The sequence below is a fragment of the Plodia interpunctella genome, chromosome 8 (assembly GCF_027563975.2).
Source record: "Plodia interpunctella isolate USDA-ARS_2022_Savannah chromosome 8, ilPloInte3.2, whole genome shotgun sequence".
Lineage (NCBI taxonomy): Eukaryota > Metazoa > Arthropoda > Insecta > Lepidoptera > Pyralidae > Plodia > Plodia interpunctella.
In genome coordinates, this window is record NC_071301.1 from 5,539,139 (window position 1) to 5,558,725 (window position 19,587).

The window sequence follows — 19,587 nt, forward strand, 5'->3', positions numbered from 1 at the left end:
CGGAGTACTTAATCGAATAGTAAATAATGCAAAGACCATATTTTTTTTATCATACTATATTTATTAATAGCTACGTACATAACGATTTCATATCCTGAGCACATTTCTGTAAAGAAGCAATTTTCCCTACCCGGATACGGCATATGAGACCCTGTTTGAATAGCATTCCTTAGCTTACGACAGAAGCCAGTCATTGCAGCCTAATAAGGAGCAGAATGAATCCTATAAATCACTCATGACATCCTTAGGGCTGGAGGGTACCTACCAAGAAATAAATGTATAAAAATATACTGCGACCAACCAGCGCCCAGCGCATTATATCAACAATATAAGTATTATTTTCCTATAAATTAAAATTCAATGGACATATCCGATACGAATGCAGTTAAATAAATGAATTAAATATTTCCATACAATAGATCAGCGTAACAAATTCGATACATCTGTAAAAACATTTCTCTCGTAGTTTTAAAAAGAATGTTCGACAAATGACACACAACATCCTAAGTTGGAATTTATCATTTTGTAGATTTCAAATATGTTTTTAATTTCATTATATTATCTGAAAAAAAATTCCATAACGTCAGTAATATATGATAATAACTTAACATTGATTAGGTATTACTGACCCTAGTAGCTTCAATAAATATATCACGGAATTCGGCTTTAAAACATCTTTGACTAGACCACTCAGACTTAAAAATATAGTTATGTACAATACATCTAAATATCTATTTACATTACAAGACGATTCGATTCTCAAACCATACAAAACGTTAGTGTGAATGGCATCCCTTACTACAACAGAAGCTCATGAGAGCTAATAGCACTCTGAATGAATCTTATAATCACTCATCCCATCCCTTTCAGAAGGGCTACAACAGACAAATATCTATGAGTTACGCGCCCACCACCTTAAGACAACAATGTATCAATTATTCAGCGTTTTAGGACTACATAATATGTAGATAGATACTAAGCGTTTTGGATACATTCCAATATTATAGGGTGTCTTTTTGAGACTGGACTGTATGGAAAATAGCCATTGTTACAAATAGTCAAATATATACCATGGGATCATAGGCATTCTAGGAGAAATGCTGTTTGCCGAGTCTCTTCTCTGCCTTCTCATATATCCAATGCATAATTTAAATTGCACCTTACCTCTACAATATGATTTGGCTCTTTTTTATAACATGTAATATGTAAGTACATAAAAAGGTAACTTAATTGACCTAATGTAATTTTAATTTCAATTGCGTATACTTCACCCAATTCGAAAAACACCCCGTAGGAAATCTTCATATTAACTTGTAAACAAATTGGCAAGCATTCTGGCCTCATTCTGATATTTATCGCCGTATAGCATGTTACCGGTTGGTTCTGCTAAACACTTGAACTCCGGCGCAAATTGTGTGGAATGCATTTAGACCAGTGCGCATCGCTTGCATTGCTACAAAATCTGTGCGTACAGAAATACTTCATGTGGGTAAGGAGACCCATTTAAAAAATTATGAACTATAAATTATATATTTATCTATTTGCTATAAATTCATTTTAAATACATTTCTGAAAATGTATTACCGATAAAAACAGAACATCTGAAAAATCTTACATCTTTGATGCGTTAAAGCAATTTCGGCTACCATTAGCGCAAGTATATGTTATTGAAGGTTTTGTGTTCTTAAAACTTGTTTTATAAAAACTCCAATTTGAGAAGTCGAGCCACGTTTTCGATTTCATTTTATTGAATGTGCCATCCCATCGGCCGATAGGGGCGGATATTGCTTGGCATAAGACGGCCAATTTGCTAGTATTTACAGGCGATGAGATAGCATTTCTGACAAAGAATTTGACCTTTATTGGCAGTTTGTTATTTTGATTTCATTGGAAGTGTGAATTGGATTTCGTATTGTCAAATGACGCTCAGCTTATTCCCAAGAGGTACCAACATTAAGACACAAGGATAGCATGTTCTTAAATTAGTTTGGGTGCAAAACCTTTTGGCATGGCAATTAATTTATTTCTACATGATTTTCTTAAAACTAATTTAATGTTTTCGTTTCTCTATGATAGATGATTACCCCTATCGCTGAGAAAGGTAAATAATTATTAAATAACATGTATAGTGTTTCATAAAGCTACCAGATTTATACTTGTTTTTGTGAACCCATGAGACACCAATAGAGCTTGTAGGATCCAGAAAAATGTATCAAAGAAATAAAATCAGCGTATTTTCCAAGTTTTATTAAAGAAACTTGTTGATATATCCTTTTACTCACCAAAAGCGTCTAAACCGCCATTACAATAAGTTTATACAGAGACCGTCCCTCAATCTGGGCTGGAATCAAACGTCTAGCAGATTTATCCTAGATGTGGATCTAGACTGCGACTTCTAGTTGAAAAATGAGATGTCAATGAACTCCCGACGTCCGAAAACTTTTTCAATACCTACCTAGCAGTTTGGCAGACAGTGCAAGGCAATGTTCCTCAACTAATGGTACTCGAATCTTCACGACAGTTGTATGATTAGTCGAAAACTTGTAAATGACTATTAAAACTCCGACGGCCGATGTTCGTTCGTACATTTATTTATAGCACGTACATATTTGTTGGGTTCATATTGTCGTTTTACGAACAATACTTATTTACCAACTATTCGAGTTATTCTGGATGATTTAATTAAAAATTCAAACGTACGTTAAATTAAATAACCCTGAAAATTATTATAAACTACATTTGGAATAAAACGTCGACGGTGCTTCAGCAAGACTCATATTTCGCAATTGAGTCGAATAAATTTATTCGCCCGAACTGCCAAGTGTCGGACTCGCGCTGAAAAGCATCAAATTTACTTATTCATCGAATCGAATTCATCTTGTAGAAATCTTTTCCAGTTTTCTCACATTTTAACTGAAAATATGTGGGCATTTCTCTACAAGAATAGCTACATCTTAGTTCAGCTATACAAAACATTTAAAGAAATTTATTTTTCCAGTCATAAATTGATAGAATGTAATGTACTTATTATTTATAGCTTACATTTCATTATCAGAAAACCAAACTCATTTTTCAAATTTATTGTTAATAAGTCTGTCTGGTCTAGACTATTATTTCAGTTTGGTAATAGATACCATTATTCATTCATATTAAAGTATAAGCATCAATCATAATCCTAAATGTAATTAGTTTCGCGGTAAGTACCGGAACCAACTCATTTCAATACATAATTTTGATAAATGGCTTTATATGCAAACAATAAATTTACTACAAATTGATTAGCTTCCATCTTCGATCTTGTGTCGACCACTTTATTTTTTGTTTAATGTTCTTTAGATCCAGTTCCATAATTATAGGATATGGTTAGGTCGATGAAATAAATCTAAATGTGACGGTACATCTCGTACCTGACTACAAACCAATGACACAAGATAGTGAGTACAGAAGCCAACTAATTATACGCTTATAACAGAACAAGTCGAATTCGAGAAAGTAGGCGTTTTGTTCGTCAATATTTTCAGGGACGAAACGACTTTGCACGAATAATATGATAAAAAATAATATCAATTGTCAGTAGGATTACCTGAATGGATTGCAGCCATTGATGACTCATTAGTTTCACTGTCACTTTTCATGTGAATTTAGTTTTTTTTTATTATAAAGAAACATTCAATGAAAATAAAGCGTTCAGAAAGTATCAAACTTCACTTCTGTATAATGTTTTTTTGTTACTTTAACCTCAAAATTCGTATATGGTCTTAGGTTTCTTGTACGCGAATCTTGACGAGAGACAGATAATAAAACATTACAGAGGTTTTGTCGTGATACATTTCACGCGAAAAAAATTACAGCGCCATGAAAACACCAACAAAATTTAATATATGGGCTGAGGCGATTTATTGTATGATTCAATGACATTTAGAAAAAGTATATGATTTGACTTGCAGTGAAATACACTGCTTCTCACGTTATTTACCCGGTCACTTAGATTGTCTTGTTATTCCATGTTCCTTTAGTGCCAAATGAAACAATATATTTATTCCACAATATCTTTCACAGGCGTGTAATACTTACGATAGGACTTCTGTGACTTGAAACTTGAATCAGAAAATCAAAGTATTTTCCGAAGCTTCCAGCGATTTTCATGTTAGTTACTGTTTTTTTTAATATTTGCCATTCGTACTCGTATACTCTCTGATTTATATTCCGGATTCCGCAGCGAGTGCATAGATATATCTTATTTTTCTCTAATTTTCAGATTGGAGTATTGTCGAACTGGCCAGTTTCATCTCAAAGCGGTATCTGGCATTCGCACAACTTTATTTCTCTACCGCGTAAATTTCATAGTAAAATCTCGGCCATTCCTTTATCGCGTATTCTGTAAGACTGGTAAACATTTGTTATTCAAATTGGTATTTTTTCTCATCTTTAGTTCAATTTCATGTTTCCCGCTGCGTGTCTCGTCGCGCAACTTGTCCAATCTCGCTTCCCGCTTCCTTCCATGTAGGGATTCCATATAGTTTCCTACATATTGTCCCATAGACATTTGAAGTTATTATCACTTCAAAAATGATCAAGAGTATGTTTACCAATTTTCAGATGTTTATCTTGAAAATTGTAATAAGTCCCATACAATCTTTCACACCCCTTTTGAAGGAGTTGAGGGTAAATTTTCTGAAAAATCTAACTTCAACGTATAAACTTTCATATAAAAGATTTTCACCCCTTTCACCCCCTTCGGAGTGGAATTTCAAAAATCCTCACTTACACTGCCCACTACATGCCAAATTTCAGCTTCCTATGCCCTATGCCTATGTAGTTTCGGCTGTACATTGTCTGTCAGTCAGTCACTCAGTAACGATTAAGTTAATTAAGTTGTTTATAAGCGTGTTTTTAATTGGAACAATATTTTCAAATTGATACTTGTTTATATGTTTCTACTTCGAACTGATGTATTTGGCTATGCCATTTATTTAACCATTTTGTGAGGTTGAATACAAAGTTCGAAGAAAAAAATATTTTCTTATCTTCTCCAGGATGCCTCGGCGCGCTGTCCGCAGGGGTGGCACTGGCCCTGTCTCCGGTGACGGTGGCGCTCTGCGTCAGGAAGTCCACCAGGGTAACAGCAGTAGTGGGCGGGCTGGTGGCAGCCCTGGGCTGTCTCTTCACCTCCTTCGCCACGCAGTTTCATCAGCTATTTTTCAGTTACGGTATGTTGTTACTTATTTCATCAGCTCATCATCATTAATTAAATTCAAATAATTTCTTGGAAACAGTGAAAGATAAACTAAATATCGCCCGTAACTTCGTCCGCGTGGATTTAACTATTCTAGTGAATTTCTTTGAACGAAATTCTATTCTCAATAAAACCAACAGAAAGAGAAAAGTCTGAAAAAAATATATTCTGCAGAATAGACTCTTATTTCTCTAAAATTCTGTGGGTCTGTCAGGGACAAGACAAATAATGACGTCTAAAATTTAGCGTAGAGATTACTGAAGAAGTTTTATCCCCCACATCCACAATTAGAGAGACGAGTTATGTAGACAGTTGCAAAATATGTAATTAACGAGACAAGTCGGCTAGGACTTGTCTCCAAATACGTAGTAAACTACACGTAAATTACTCGAGCTTGCTTGTCGTGGTCCCGCTGTGTGGGTTGGCTCTCATTATAATTACTCAGTAACACAGCAATTTAGAGTTTCTAAATTCAAATTCTCAAAACGACCTTTTAACCTTAACGCAATATTTGTGTTGAAGGCAGAAACTTCTCAGGAAATTAACTTTTTTATTTCCTATGATAGGACGCCCTGTAGATACCGACTCGGAAAACTGTTTTACAACATTTTTCATGTTGTTAGATATCGAGTTTCTAGAATTAAATTTTAGTGACGGTTTCAGTCTGAATATTACGCTCATAGCTGGTATTTTCCTACTATATATAATAATATTTTTAATGTATATTTCTTTGTAATATTTCCATTCTCATATATGTACATACATAATAAATTACAGGTCGAAAAACAAATACGCCAGCAAATATATGGAATATCAATTAGTATTATGCCAACAATAAATAATACGAGCCGCTCTCATCCGCGACATATCGATGCATTAACATAAAATAAATAAATCGCAATGTTAATGCAACCCAAACTGCGGGCACGCACTTTCTGACAACTTAATTTATTTTGTCACATTCGTACTCATACATGAGACTGGAATTAAGGAGAGTCACAGATACGAAACCTCGTGATAATTTGTCGAAGAATCGTTAAAAAAATATTTATATAGTAATAAAAAAGAAAGTAATTTATGTGATAAAAATATGTTTATAAATATCTTGAGCGATAACTTAGCAACAAAAGGTATACTTGCCATTTCTTACCCCCATTTTGGTGAACTATGTGATGTTGGGTATAAATTATGCCAACTCTCTCTTTCTCGACTTGGAAAGATAAAATTATATCACATTAATATTTGTTTTGTAAATTTACCTTACACACAAGTACCTACTTATAGATAGATGCTGATGACAAAAAAAACTATATCAACTATATATCTATATCAACATATCCCCTAGATCACTCGATAAAATATTCCAAACGCTAAACCTCTTCGGCCACCATCGAAACTATACACATTATGTGTGTGCCCGTTATATTTAACATTCTTATTTCGTATAACGATAGATAAAGACTACAAAAAGTTGATAGTTGGATTAAATTAATTTAAAAGTTAAATATAAGGTATTGCTTAAATAGGTTACAGGTAAACTTTCTAAACCAATTAATTAAAAATTCCATGCGTCTTCCTTTAATGGAAGATAGATTACATTATTATACATGTATTTACTTATAAAAATTGGTGTAAGATATATTTCTAAACCGAGATTATTTTACACCAGACCTGTTTCTTCAAAGGTACCCAGTAATTGATTCTTAAAGTTAATAAACGGATATTATAACATTAAAATGCCCGCAATATTCCGGTTTGCAATCATTGCGACAGTCAGTTTTTGTATACGATTTTGTCAGACATCAGAGATGGCTTCCTCCTGGTATTTTCCTGGGAAGATTCAATCCTCACATTTTCTTCCCGAAAACCTTACACAGATGATTGAAATTTAATTCAAAATTTAGTTTCTAGGTTTACAAACACATAAAAATATTTCATAGATTAATAAATATATTGGTATAATATTAATTGATGTCTACTATTGCATTATAGGACAGAGCGTTTCAAAACAACTCTGTATAGGTATTGTCTATGATAAAATCGATAGGGTCAATCACAAGGAGCAAATGCCTTTTACAAACACGGACAACATACGAAAAACTAACTACAACTAGCTAAATGATTAAACTGACCGAAATACTGTTCGTATCTGCATTCACAAGTTGGACGAAAGATTGCATATATCTGGGACAACTGAAAGGTCGGTAAAATGAATTAATTAGTACTGACTTTTTAGCAGGAAGGAAATATTTTATCTATTATTCGGAATTCATACATTCATTCCTAGTGAATAAAAAAAACTCAATGAATCTCCATTATTTGTTTCTAAAACGCTCTAAAAATGATATAACTACTTATATCTAAATCATAATATTTCCGTCTTCAAATACAAACCATTCAATCAACGAATCTAGCCAATCAGAAAAGGTATGCAAACATACATAACAAATTTTTCTTTATATCCGAACACAACTAAGTCTATTTTATGACAATGTTTATTGAATAGAATCAATAAGTTACCAATTCAGTGTTTTAGTAGTAATAAATGCTAATGTTTTGTTTATTGACTGTCGAGATACTTTCGTGGAAATAAAATTTAGTGTTAGTTCGGAGTTACATTCAGACACAAAATTTTAGAGTTTTGGTGTGTCTCCGGCGCCGACGTGACAGGGTGCGAGGACCATTGAGTTTTACGTCCAGAGTTCCTCAAAACTTTAACTATTTAAAACGGGACTCCCTTGTTTAAGTCTTACTCGTGCTGAATGCAGGCGGACAAATATCGAATACAACGACATCTACTACATAAATGCAAGTGGTGGCTTACTGCATCTCCCAGGATAATACGTTGGCGCCCAGCAGAAACGCATTAGCATTTAAATTGGGACGATGTGCGCCGCTCTTATGACATTTAGCGGCTAACATTTAAATCGATATCCGCTTACGTTTTGTATTAATATGACAGATTGCGGCACAATAAAAAAAAATTCGTTTGCAAAATGCAAGATCATTTTGGTTCTGATTTCATGATCTTCAAACTCGAGACACGTACAACTTTCTATCGAACTGGATCTTCAAATATGTTGTGCGTCGTTCTAATCGTGAATCATGAACTATGCAAAACGTAAGTACACTTTGCACAGGTTGTACTTTAACGCTCGCACCGTTGACGTTTGACAAAATGGGTTACTTTGGGTTTTTTTCTGCGTAGATTAAAGTTGACAGTGCAATAGCCAAAGATAAACAATTGAACAGATACGTGAAACGCTCAAAACTACTGCGTGGTCTGGACCGTTCTGTTGATAAACTTCTAAACAACAGCTCGCGTCAACAAGAAATCCTAATGTCATTAGCCAATGAAAACATTAGAAGTAATGACGGCTGTAACAAGCTGGCACGGGTGCAAGTGGGGCGGCCATTGGAGGTGTAGATAAAGAGCGGGAACGCGGGAAACTGCGACTAGGTGCAGTTTATTGGACAGTTACGCGGCAACACCGCCAATATGCGGCGACAAAGTATTTAAACTATAGAAATAACTTTTAATTAAAGATTTTATTGCGTGTGATACTGATGTTATATTCTATTAAAATATATCACTAACATCTGGCTGTTAAATTACAATCTTAATTGTACTGTAGGTGCAATTTACAACTTTAGAGAATTGCGAATATTTCAGAAGAAATTATTATTCCCATTGTCAGTGAAATTTAAAAACTTATTATCTATATTTTAGCTGATTGAATAAACTTTGACAGTGTTATATATCTTTAAAATAATTCGAAGATTTAGTTTTTTGTTAATATCAACAACCATTTACTGTACTATATGTACATTAAATATGATTTTAAAAAATATTTTTTTTAAAATCATATTTAATGTTCGCTTGCGTAAAACCATAATAAATTATACTCCTAAACCTTTATGAATCACACTATCTATTAGTTAAAACCGTAGAAAAATCCGTCGTCTGTCAGTTTTTGACTTTATCGAGTTCATACAGACAGACGAGAAAAATATGAGTACCTATGTATAGGAGGATATTCGCGATTTGCATTTTAGCTACTGCGCAGGGAATAAAACGTGACGTTTACATTTTCTCTATTTTGTACCTTCGGATATAACATTATCTGATATTGTTGGTATGAAAATGCTGGAAATCGCTCGGGTAACCCAAATAAACAGAGTCATCCCTATTTACACTAGCTGTTAAATACTCGATGATGTGTGATAAGAATTGAAAATATAGTATATATATATAAAGCTGATATTTGTAGTGCCAAAAGAAATAAAAAGAATGTTTGTTTTTCTGCTAACTAAAACAAACATTCAACAACTTTGTTTATTTTTAATCACTTGGCATTTATTTGCATATCTTGAAAAATTATTACTTCCTTGACCAAGTCAGCTCATTAACAAGTTGATATGCATCGTATAATGGCTGTACCACGCTATCTCTTAGGCCTAGGTGGCCGTCGAGCTTCAAGAGCATAACGATATGATGTTTTAACTTAGCTTAGTGCGTCAAATGAGCTTCTACTAGTATGCTAGTGTAGACACTACAATCGTGACGATTTGATAGAAAATTTCGTTAGAAATTAACATAGAATTTTGGTAACCGAATCTCAATTAGTATACTTATAAGTAATAAAGGAACTACAACTATTCAGATACAGTGGAAGGCATTACAGAAGGCGCGTGAATACACAATAAAAAAAATAATCTAATTTGCTTAAAATCTTATTGAAAATTCGAGAAAATTGATAAAATGACTTGATAACTTTTATTGCCTCAGTATCGGGCCCCACGGTAAATACTGTGCAAGACAGTAAAAGTTTTTTTAAATAGTTATCACATACTGTTTTTCTGTTTTTATTTATATATCTTGACGACCTCGGTGGCGCAGTAGTAAAGTGCTTGCTTCTAAACCGAAAGGTCCCGGGTTCGATCCCCGGTCGGGTCATGATGGAAAATGATATTTTTCTAATTGGCCCGAGTCTTGGATGTTTATCTATATATTTGTTATAAAATATAGTATCGTTGAGTTAGTATCCCATAACACAAGTCTCGAACTTACTTTGGGGCTAACTCAATCTATATGATTTGTCCTTATATATTTATATTTAATATATTTAAATTATGAAACGTGGTTCAAATTCGAATGTATTTATTCAACCTAGGACGATAAGTATATATTTCTTATTAACGTCAAAAATGTATTTAAAACTAAGTCTACTTCCGCCTTCTAAAAAGCAAGAAGCGGCGCAACAAACTTATCGCAGCTAATTCTCCAAATGTAACAAATGTGGGTTCTTTTTAGCATTCCAAGGTCGAGAAAATGTTCCACAATTTTAATCATCCTTTTCAACACGTACATAAACGAGTAAATAAGAACACCACTTGCGGTTGTTGTTGGTACTAGGTATGTTGTTTACTTACAAAGAAACATCAGTCACCTTAAGATATACGTTGATATGAATGAGAGAAACAGGAAAACAAAGAATCAGCTATTTTGCGAGATTGCATCGCAGTTGCTCATGCGGTAGTATGTCTGATGGAATAGAAGATTTCTTGAACGCGACCGCTGCACCAAATTTGATTGAAATCTGCAAACCGTTTGCTAGCCATTTGAATCATTTTCTCCCGATTGTACACTAGTATCTTGCAGCTGAAATATTATCTATTGTCTGAAATATAAAATATAAATAAAGTGCTGTTTCCTTAAGAACACTTCATTTATATTTACTTATACATATAAGTACTTTAAAAAAAATTACAATTCTTATGAGATAATTTTCAGAATTGTTCAGTACCTAATAATCTTTTTGATTTCAAAGTACATTTTAGACAGAAGATATTTAATTTTATTTTAGATCGTTAACACCTCGTCTAAGTATAAAACAAACTCCTGAATTTCTTATAAAGTCAAGGACGCTTAAGAAAAGCGACCCCAGTGCCACAGCCTCCATTAGATTAAGTAAACAAACATTCGAGGCCTCTGTTTGCTTCAACTAAAAGGATTGTTCACCAACTGAAAATTATTACGTACCCACAATAATGTCCGAAAATAACGTTCAGTTCCCATAAAAAATTACAGAATATATCCTTTTCTTGATATTTAATAATTAGAAAATATATGTTTCATTTCTGATTAAGTACCTATATTCGGAAAGTAGAGTATGTTTACAAAAGTCTCGAACAATTGCCATGGTTAAGGACTGCAATGAAACAAATTCCATATCTGTGGAGTTTGAGAATAAACACTTCAAGAATGTGTCCCAGTTTTCACCACCTAGAAAGAGACCCAACGTAACCTGGATAATATTTACCTGCCAAATAATACTCCAACTTTGAGTAGCAGTTAAAAAATATCGGTGAGAGTGCAGAGGCGCCAAGCCAGTAGCGATAATATCACGTGTCTGTCTGAGTGAATGATATTTGTAAGGTATCAATACCATCTTTATAGTGCCGTAACTGCAGCGCACGAGCGTCATTTTACGGCATGACTCATCATTCCTTTTTTAGAACGACATAAATCTTTTTCGGATATTGCAAGTGAATTTTTGGCTGTTTTTAGATTTTCATTCAACACTCAGAACAATGTGACTAATTCGGTAGCAGAACAGGACATATTAAGATGTATGTAACGTTCTACATGTTACAATCGAACGTATGAAAAATAACTAGAGAAATTGTTAAGTAATGTCCAGATTTTAAGTAAACAAAGCAAATTAACATCAAAACACTATTAAACAATAGAAATTTAAAAAAGCAACATTATTTGTGTATTAGATAATGTTTATTATTGTGTATTCTCTCACAGGGACGGTGGTAGGCGTGGGTGTGGGCCTGACCCGAGACTGTTCCACGCTGATGGTGGCTCAGTACTTCAAGCGGAGACGGGAGCTCGTGGAAATCTTCATCGTCAGCGGCAGTGGGCTCGGCATAGCCGTCATGTCCACCTTCATCAAAGGTGCCATAAGGTAATCTACTTCTTCCTATTTAAGAGCAGCTCTAGTTTCACCATTCTCAGCTTTACATTTAGGTCTAGAAAAGACGCCGCTTTCTATTTCAGTTGGCTCGTATAACTCTTATTCTGTTTCCAGGTCCAATCCTATTATTTCTAATATTATTAAGTTTAGGAGGCGAAATAGATTTTTTTTTCCGACATAGCTCTTTTTCAATAAGAAGAAATTCGATCCGCGTTCTTATATGTCACCGTTATGATTCGTATGCAGATGGGATCGCAGTTTAAATATACTTCACTGAAAATCATCTAACTTATATACACCTAACTTTACATACGAGTACAATAGGACTGCAGATACGATAGAAGAATCTTGGCCTTTTGCCTGCGGAAAAGACTTTCACCTAATTTAATGCCAAGTCGCGAGAAGCCAGACTGTTAATGCCACTAACATTGTTATTTAAATATTGAACTTTTACATACGTCAATGCATTATCTAGAGATGTGTTTACATCAAAAATTGAGCTGTGATAAACAACATATATTTACATACTCACTTGGTATTTGATGTGTTCGCAAAATGCAGACTAATAAAACAAAATAAGCACGTACTTGATATTAACCACAACATTGTCTGGTGCAGTCGTAAAGTTCAACACATAAAATCACTGCACAAAATGATATCATAGCATATAAGTGTCAAAAATTAGATCAAAATTCTGAATTTACTTTTAAGCGATGCTGCGCTGCTATTTTTTATCTATAATTCTTTATCTTTCAAGAGGGAAGAGAAGAAAATAAATATTTAGTGTCATTTTAGTGCAATAATAACGGTAGTGTGGTGGTAAATTTCTGATTATGTAGGTAATAATGCATTCCTATAGTCCTATATACACAATATATAATAATTCCTATATACACAAATTATAAATATATAACTCGATTAAGACTCGAACCAACATATGTCAATTCATTTATAACAAAATTATTTTGCCATATTGTATACCGAGTTTTCTATTTTTCTTCTCCTTTGCTTCATCAAAGTTTTTGACCCTAAATTTCAGGGCAATCGGATGGCGACTAGGCCTTCAGGCTGTGACAGGAGTGGTGTTTGTAACCTTCATCCTCGGCACCTTCTATCGCTCAGCATCCCTCTACCACCCCCAACGCAGGGCCATTCTACACCTGAAAAACCAGAATAAAATCAAACGCAAGATGAAGGACCGAAACAAGGCAGACGACCGGCAGCCATTTTTTGACTTCTCAACTTTGAAGTCAAAGACAGTGAGGATCTTGCTCATGTCCACTGGAATATCAGCGTTCGGGATCAATACCCCGATATTTTACCTCGCGTATCACGCTGAACAGGAAGGTAATAAACATTTTCATATATAGAATATAAATTAATATAATTGAATATAAATGAATCTAATTTAATATAAATGAATATAAATGAATATAAATGAATATAAATGAATCTAATTTAATATAAATGAATATAAATTAATATAAATGAATATAAATGAATATAAATGAATATAAATGAATATAAATGAATATAAATGAATATAAATGAATATAAATGAATATAAATGAATATAAATTAAAATAAATTAATATAAATTAATATAAATTAATATAAATTAATATAAATTAATATAAATTAATATAAATGAATATAAATTAATATAAACTGATATAAATGGATATAATTGAATATAAAGAATGATTCCATGTTGTTCCGGAAAGTCACATACTTTATAACTAAGTACATCGATTTCAATAAATATTAATCCAGCGGTTTTACCATAAAACGTAACAGACATTTAGACTTTCGTAATTATAAAATATAGATATGGATCATGTCTTAGTAAGTAAATAAATTGAAGTATTATCTAGTACAAGTTATATCGATAATTTCAAGAGTCGTTTATGTGGCTCAAATATAAAGAGAGAGGTTATATACCTGAATTAACTACTTACCTAATTTAATCAAATGGATATAAAAGTGATAGTAATTTGTTGACTACACGTTTGCCTTTCCCTATCTATAAAACCGTCTAGGCTTCCGGATAGCATTTGGGTAATAAACCCACTTTTACGACTATGTTAATACTAACAGGGGCAGTAAACAAACATAATGTGTTTCAATTAGGTGTAAATATTATTTATTATTGACCAAAGAAATAATGGGAATATCCCTAAAATCACTCAGTGCAATTTAACAACGTAGTAAAAATTTTATGGACGAATAAAGTGCTTTGTCATTACGTTTGTAAGTACTTTTCTATTTAATGTCTTCCAAGATATTAATTTTTCGATTCCTAAATCTGGTTCCATTGATTAGCTGATTGATAAATAATAATCTTTATCCACCTCCAAGTAACATGTGTGTATAGTACAAAATTACAATTTTTGTAACTGTTCCTGAACTATTCCTATTACGTATTTCAGGCATCAGTGCTCCTTGCTTCGATAACTAAAACCATATTACACAATGCTCCATAACGTGTGAGTTAGGTAGTGCAGATAGTTCTGGATAAAGATTGTATTTAAAGGATTATCGTGACTGTCACGATAATCCTTACGTGACAGAAGGATGAATATAGGAGTATTCTAGGTTTACAATATTAGGAGCAAATATTTTTAAAGGAAGAAAAATAACGTTTATTCAGCACAAAGTTTTTCAGTTTATTGTTTCTTTAACAGTTTAATCTCTGGTCTGGTCTAATCGTAGGTCTGGGCGACACTGCAGAACTCCTCCAGGCATACCTGGGCCTAGCGTGGGCCGTGGGCTGCGCAGCGTTCGGTCTCCTCGTACGGCAGAATTCAGCCGAGTGCCGCATCGCGAGGCAGTACCTCACGCAAGCTGCCGTTTTCGTCTGCGGTCTGGCCACTATGGCACTGACGGCTGTCGAAGGGTCGTATAGGGGATACGTTATGTTTGCTTGGATCTATGGTAAGATGCTCAGTGAATATTGAGTTCGAAGTTTATATCGATTAACAGAAACTAATTATAACTTAGGGTGAGACGCGTGAGCCGATAATTAAAGCAGATAAAACTTATGAAAAATATAGTCAATGCATTGACTAAACTCCTTTACCACACCATCAAAAAGAATTGACTGTCTGGCTACAATACAACATCTTTTCGTCTTAATTTTATTTATTTTCATTGCATTACATAAACCACATTCATTGCATTACACTTCCAGGTATATTCTGCGGCGGGTATCACTACTCGCTGAAGATGTACACATACGAGCGCGTGCGATCGCGAAACTTCGCGCGGGCGTGGGGCTTCGTGCAGTGCTCGCAGGCCGTGCCCATCGCCATCGGCGTGCCCTTGTCAGGTAAGCAATAGGCTCCTTCTTTTCTTAAAGATTTGAGTGCGTTCGACTTCAATCTAGCCCGATTCGAAGCAAAGATGACATATACTAAACGAAAGCTCTAAAGCTTCAAGGCCTGGAAGGTCCCTAAAGGTTCGGGAACATGTAGGAGAATCGAGAGGTATGGGGAGGAATATCAACCACGTATGGATGGAAACCCTTATTTATCAATCATTACTCATAGTGATTGCTTCGGATCATAATTATAGTACCTATCTATAGTAAGGTTGTCCGACCAAGCGATAACTAAACAGGCACTTTATTTGCCTGTCTGTTAGCTCATGCTCTAAAAACTTTTAAGGGCCCGTTTCACCACTTTCTATAAAATATCATTGTAATCTGACAGATAAACTAACTGGGTACATTGGACTGAAGTTATTTTCCAGATAGCCGAATCCAACACTTGTGAAACTTTTAGCAATTTTTAACACTATCTGTATCAATATGTTAAATAAGCTATTGGATACTTTATAAGCAAATTCAGCAAGCGATGAAGAGGTTCTAAATCATTCTCGTTATATAATTTCAGGTTACATCAACGTGGGCTGCGGCGGCAAGGCAGGTTATTATTTCAGCAGTACGTGCTCACTCATCGGCTCACTGTCCCTCTTCTGCATAGATCTGCATCGGCGCAACGTAGCGCACAAACACACCAAGTAAGACAATAAATTGGCTATTTGGCTGGGTATAAAATAACAGGTATATAATTAATATAATATACACGTATACACGTTAATTAGATATCTAGGTATGATTCATCAATTTTATTGATTACGCGATTTACATTTTTTTGATCTGATTAAAGTATCTATTATAAAGTATTTTGACACCAAAATTTTAACGTAACAGTAACATAATTGGGCAGTTAAACTAGGTATAGTTTTCTGTTATTTGAGTCACATATTGTCTCATTACTACAGGGCCATCTGGTGCCAGCCAGAAAAAGTAATTTAACTAACGCCATCTTTTGGCAACAAGAGTAAATAGTTTGAGCCAGAGCCATCTTTTGGCGATTAAAATAACTTATATATAACGCCATCTTCTGGCAACACGAGTGAATAGTTTGAGTCAGAGCCATCTTTTGACGATTAAAATAATTAATGAGTATAGCGCCATCTACTGGTAATTATAATAACGGTGTAGTTCTTATGTATAGCGCCATCTTGTAGCAATGAGCCAAAATCATTTCTGTAGCGCCATCTTTAGGCAAGAAGTAAACGATATGACGTAGCGCGAAATTCAAAACTTTTGCATTGTTTCAATAACTTTTGTGTCATATTTTTCTGAAACCCATAGGAAAATAAAATGTAAATAGGTAATGTAATAAAATATAGGTAGGTATGTAAATAAGTGTACGATAGTACGATTATTAGAAATATTTAAACCAGTTAGAAATTAGAATTCTGTTTAAAAAGATAGGTACATAGATGTTAAGTTTTTTTTTAAAACTGAAAATTATTTTAACATTGAATGCTTTAGACTGACAAATAATAGAAACACTGTATTCTTGCAGTTTTTAGCAATACTAGGGCTAGGCTCTCTGAAACTCTTGAGCTTAAGTAGGTAGGTATTTAAACCTACTATTATTCTAGGTTATAAAATGTACAAATTTCAATTTCAATAATCAAATCAGTTACAAATATTAGATTTATAACAGAAACTCGATGTACAATAACAGAAATAAGTAGTAGGATGATATATAGGAAGGCTATATGTATAACGAAAATAGTTTGCGTTGCAGAGAAAACGGCGGAACTGTGAACTGCGAGTCAGCTTGTGGTCCGCGTCGCAGCCGCAGCCGCGACCGCGAGCCACGCGCCGCCGCCGGCGCAGCCACCGCTTTAGGTAACCAAACCACAAAACAAAGTTCTCGAGAAAGACACCTAACCTTTGTATGGAGTGATTGCTCAATATAAAAATTAATCTTTGTATGGAGTGATTGCTCAATATAAAAATTCGTATCTATACTAACATAATAATTGAGAAAGTCTGTCACGCTTTCCTACACCAATTTTTATGAAATTTGCAAATAGTCAAATATAAGCTACCGCGCAGGAACTGCGGGCAACAGCTAGCACACATGCTGCCTCTTATTGTATCGAGGATTGTACCTACCTACTGTATGTTCATAATTCGACCTTATCCAAGACTGAAAATACAGAAATGCCGCCTACGCCCACGACCGCAGAAGGGGCAAACCCAAGAAGTGTTGAAACGTGTGTGCCTAATAGGCATGTCGAAGAACCTTTAGGATTCATATATCACCTGTTACAAAACATCTCTTTTCTATTACATATAGTAGGAACCAGTAGGTAACCACTTTTCATACAATACCTGCTGTGCCAGAATATTAACGCAAATTAAAAAAAAACCTTATTAACGCGTAAAGCGTACTCGTTACTTCGACACGCTCTAGTGAGCTGGCATTGACATGATTGCATGCATTGCTGCTTGCAAATTGCATCAAAAGCGGTCAACGCCATTGGTAATCTCACGACGACATAACATTCTTATCTACGGTTATGTAAACAAAAAATATAATCTATTGCCAAAAGTTGGTATATGATGGTGCCAGCCAACACATTTGTATAGGTAGGTGAATGAAAATTAGTCTAGCAGTAGATAATTTAGCATTATAATATTGTATAAAAATGTAAAAACTAATTAGTCCTAGGAGCAGAGTTGGTGGCGCCGGGGCGGGCCGGTCGCGAGCTGCTGCTGGACAGCATCGGGCCGGGCAGCCTGGGCTCGCCGCCCGCCACCGCGCCGCCCGAGCTCACCTGCATCAGCGAGGAGGGCGGCCTCGACCTCGACCTCGACCTCGACATCCCCGAGCATTTGTTGGAGGACCTCGACTGCGGCGGCGACTGTATTACTAGTTGTAATAAGGTGGAGACTATTTTACATTAGCGACCCATCCCGGCATCGCAAGGGGTTTCTTAAAAATTATAGACATAATTAAAATCTTTTGCATGTTTAAAACAAGAAAAGATCGTCTGACGATTTAGATGCGACGGATAAGAACTGGAGGAGTTATTTTGTCGATTTTCCTACTTAGTAAATTAAATAAAGGACAGAACTTTTGGCAAGTTTAAAAATATATATCAACACCATAAAACTAATCTCGCTTTTATCTCAACCAGGTGGAAAACTACCTAATGCTGAGCGAGTACGAAAATAACCTGATAGCGGAACTCCCGAACCTGAACGAACGTCGCAACCGCCGCTGGTCAATCGTGGTCGGGAACTCCCCGCAACCCTCCACCATACAAGAGCACAACGAAATCTCCCCGAAAAACTCCATCAAATGGAAGAAAAAGTGCCATAACACGAACGCGAACAACAGACTGATAACAGTGATCAATGAAGCATCACTGTAAATACTAGTGAAACATAGACTAATGATGGTTGTAGCAGGCATCGACTTAGATGATTGAGCCCCATTAAACATGATTTCGACATCGTGAAGCAACTTAATTCTCTTCTTCTTTTCTTGTGCTAAGGTACCATCGTGCGCCAAATCGATGATTTCAACAAAAAGAAAACAGGCCAACGCCACAGTTCACAACTTTCTTATTATTCTCAATATCGTCATTATCAAAATTAAAAGTTAAAACTAAATATATAGTTAAAGTTCAGTATAAGATTATTTTTATTATGTTTGAGGAAGTCCTCCATATTTGGAACCTCATTTTCATGAAGGTACAACGTCGGAATCTTAATCGGAGCAGGCAACGACCACCATTTATCTGTGTAGGGAAATAATTCAGAGACAATAATAGAATAATTTTGTGTACGACCTATTTAACCTCAATAATTTATTTGATGTGTGTGAATAGTAGTTTGTGTATTGTTCAATATAATTTATGAAATTATTCATTTGCTGTATTATTAAACCCTACATTACTGTTGATATTTAAAATAAAATTCGATATTTGACTTTGAAAATTATCGAAAATATTGATATAATTGATAATACCATCTAGAATATAGATTATCGA

The 19,587-nt window shown here is 34.7% G+C and overlaps 1 protein-coding gene across 4 annotated transcripts in view; it reads left to right on the plus strand.

Moving 5' to 3' along the window:
* Positions 1–19,471, plus strand: part of LOC128671760 (monocarboxylate transporter 3-like) — an 87,290-nt gene extending 67,819 nt beyond the window's left edge. The window contains exons 4-12 of one of the 4 annotated variants that reach the window (XM_053748502.2): positions 5,037–5,210; positions 12,054–12,213; positions 13,262–13,569; positions 14,935–15,156; positions 15,413–15,550; positions 16,116–16,242; positions 17,316–17,431; positions 18,261–18,475; positions 18,730–19,471. In XM_053748502.2, the coding sequence (XP_053604477.1) occupies positions 5,037–5,210; positions 12,054–12,213; positions 13,262–13,569; positions 14,935–15,156; positions 15,413–15,550; positions 16,116–16,242; positions 17,316–17,431; positions 18,261–18,475; positions 18,730–18,966 (1,697 nt within the window). In that variant the 3' untranslated portion in view covers positions 18,967–19,471. Of the gene's footprint in view, positions 1–5,036; positions 5,211–12,053; positions 12,214–13,261; positions 13,570–14,934; positions 15,157–15,412; positions 15,551–16,115; positions 16,243–17,315; positions 17,432–18,254; positions 18,476–18,729 lie in introns of all 4 variants that reach the window. The other 3 variants (XM_053748505.2, XM_053748501.2, XM_053748503.2) reach the window with 3 other exon arrangements.
* The last annotated feature ends 116 nt before the right edge of the window (positions 19,472–19,587 follow it).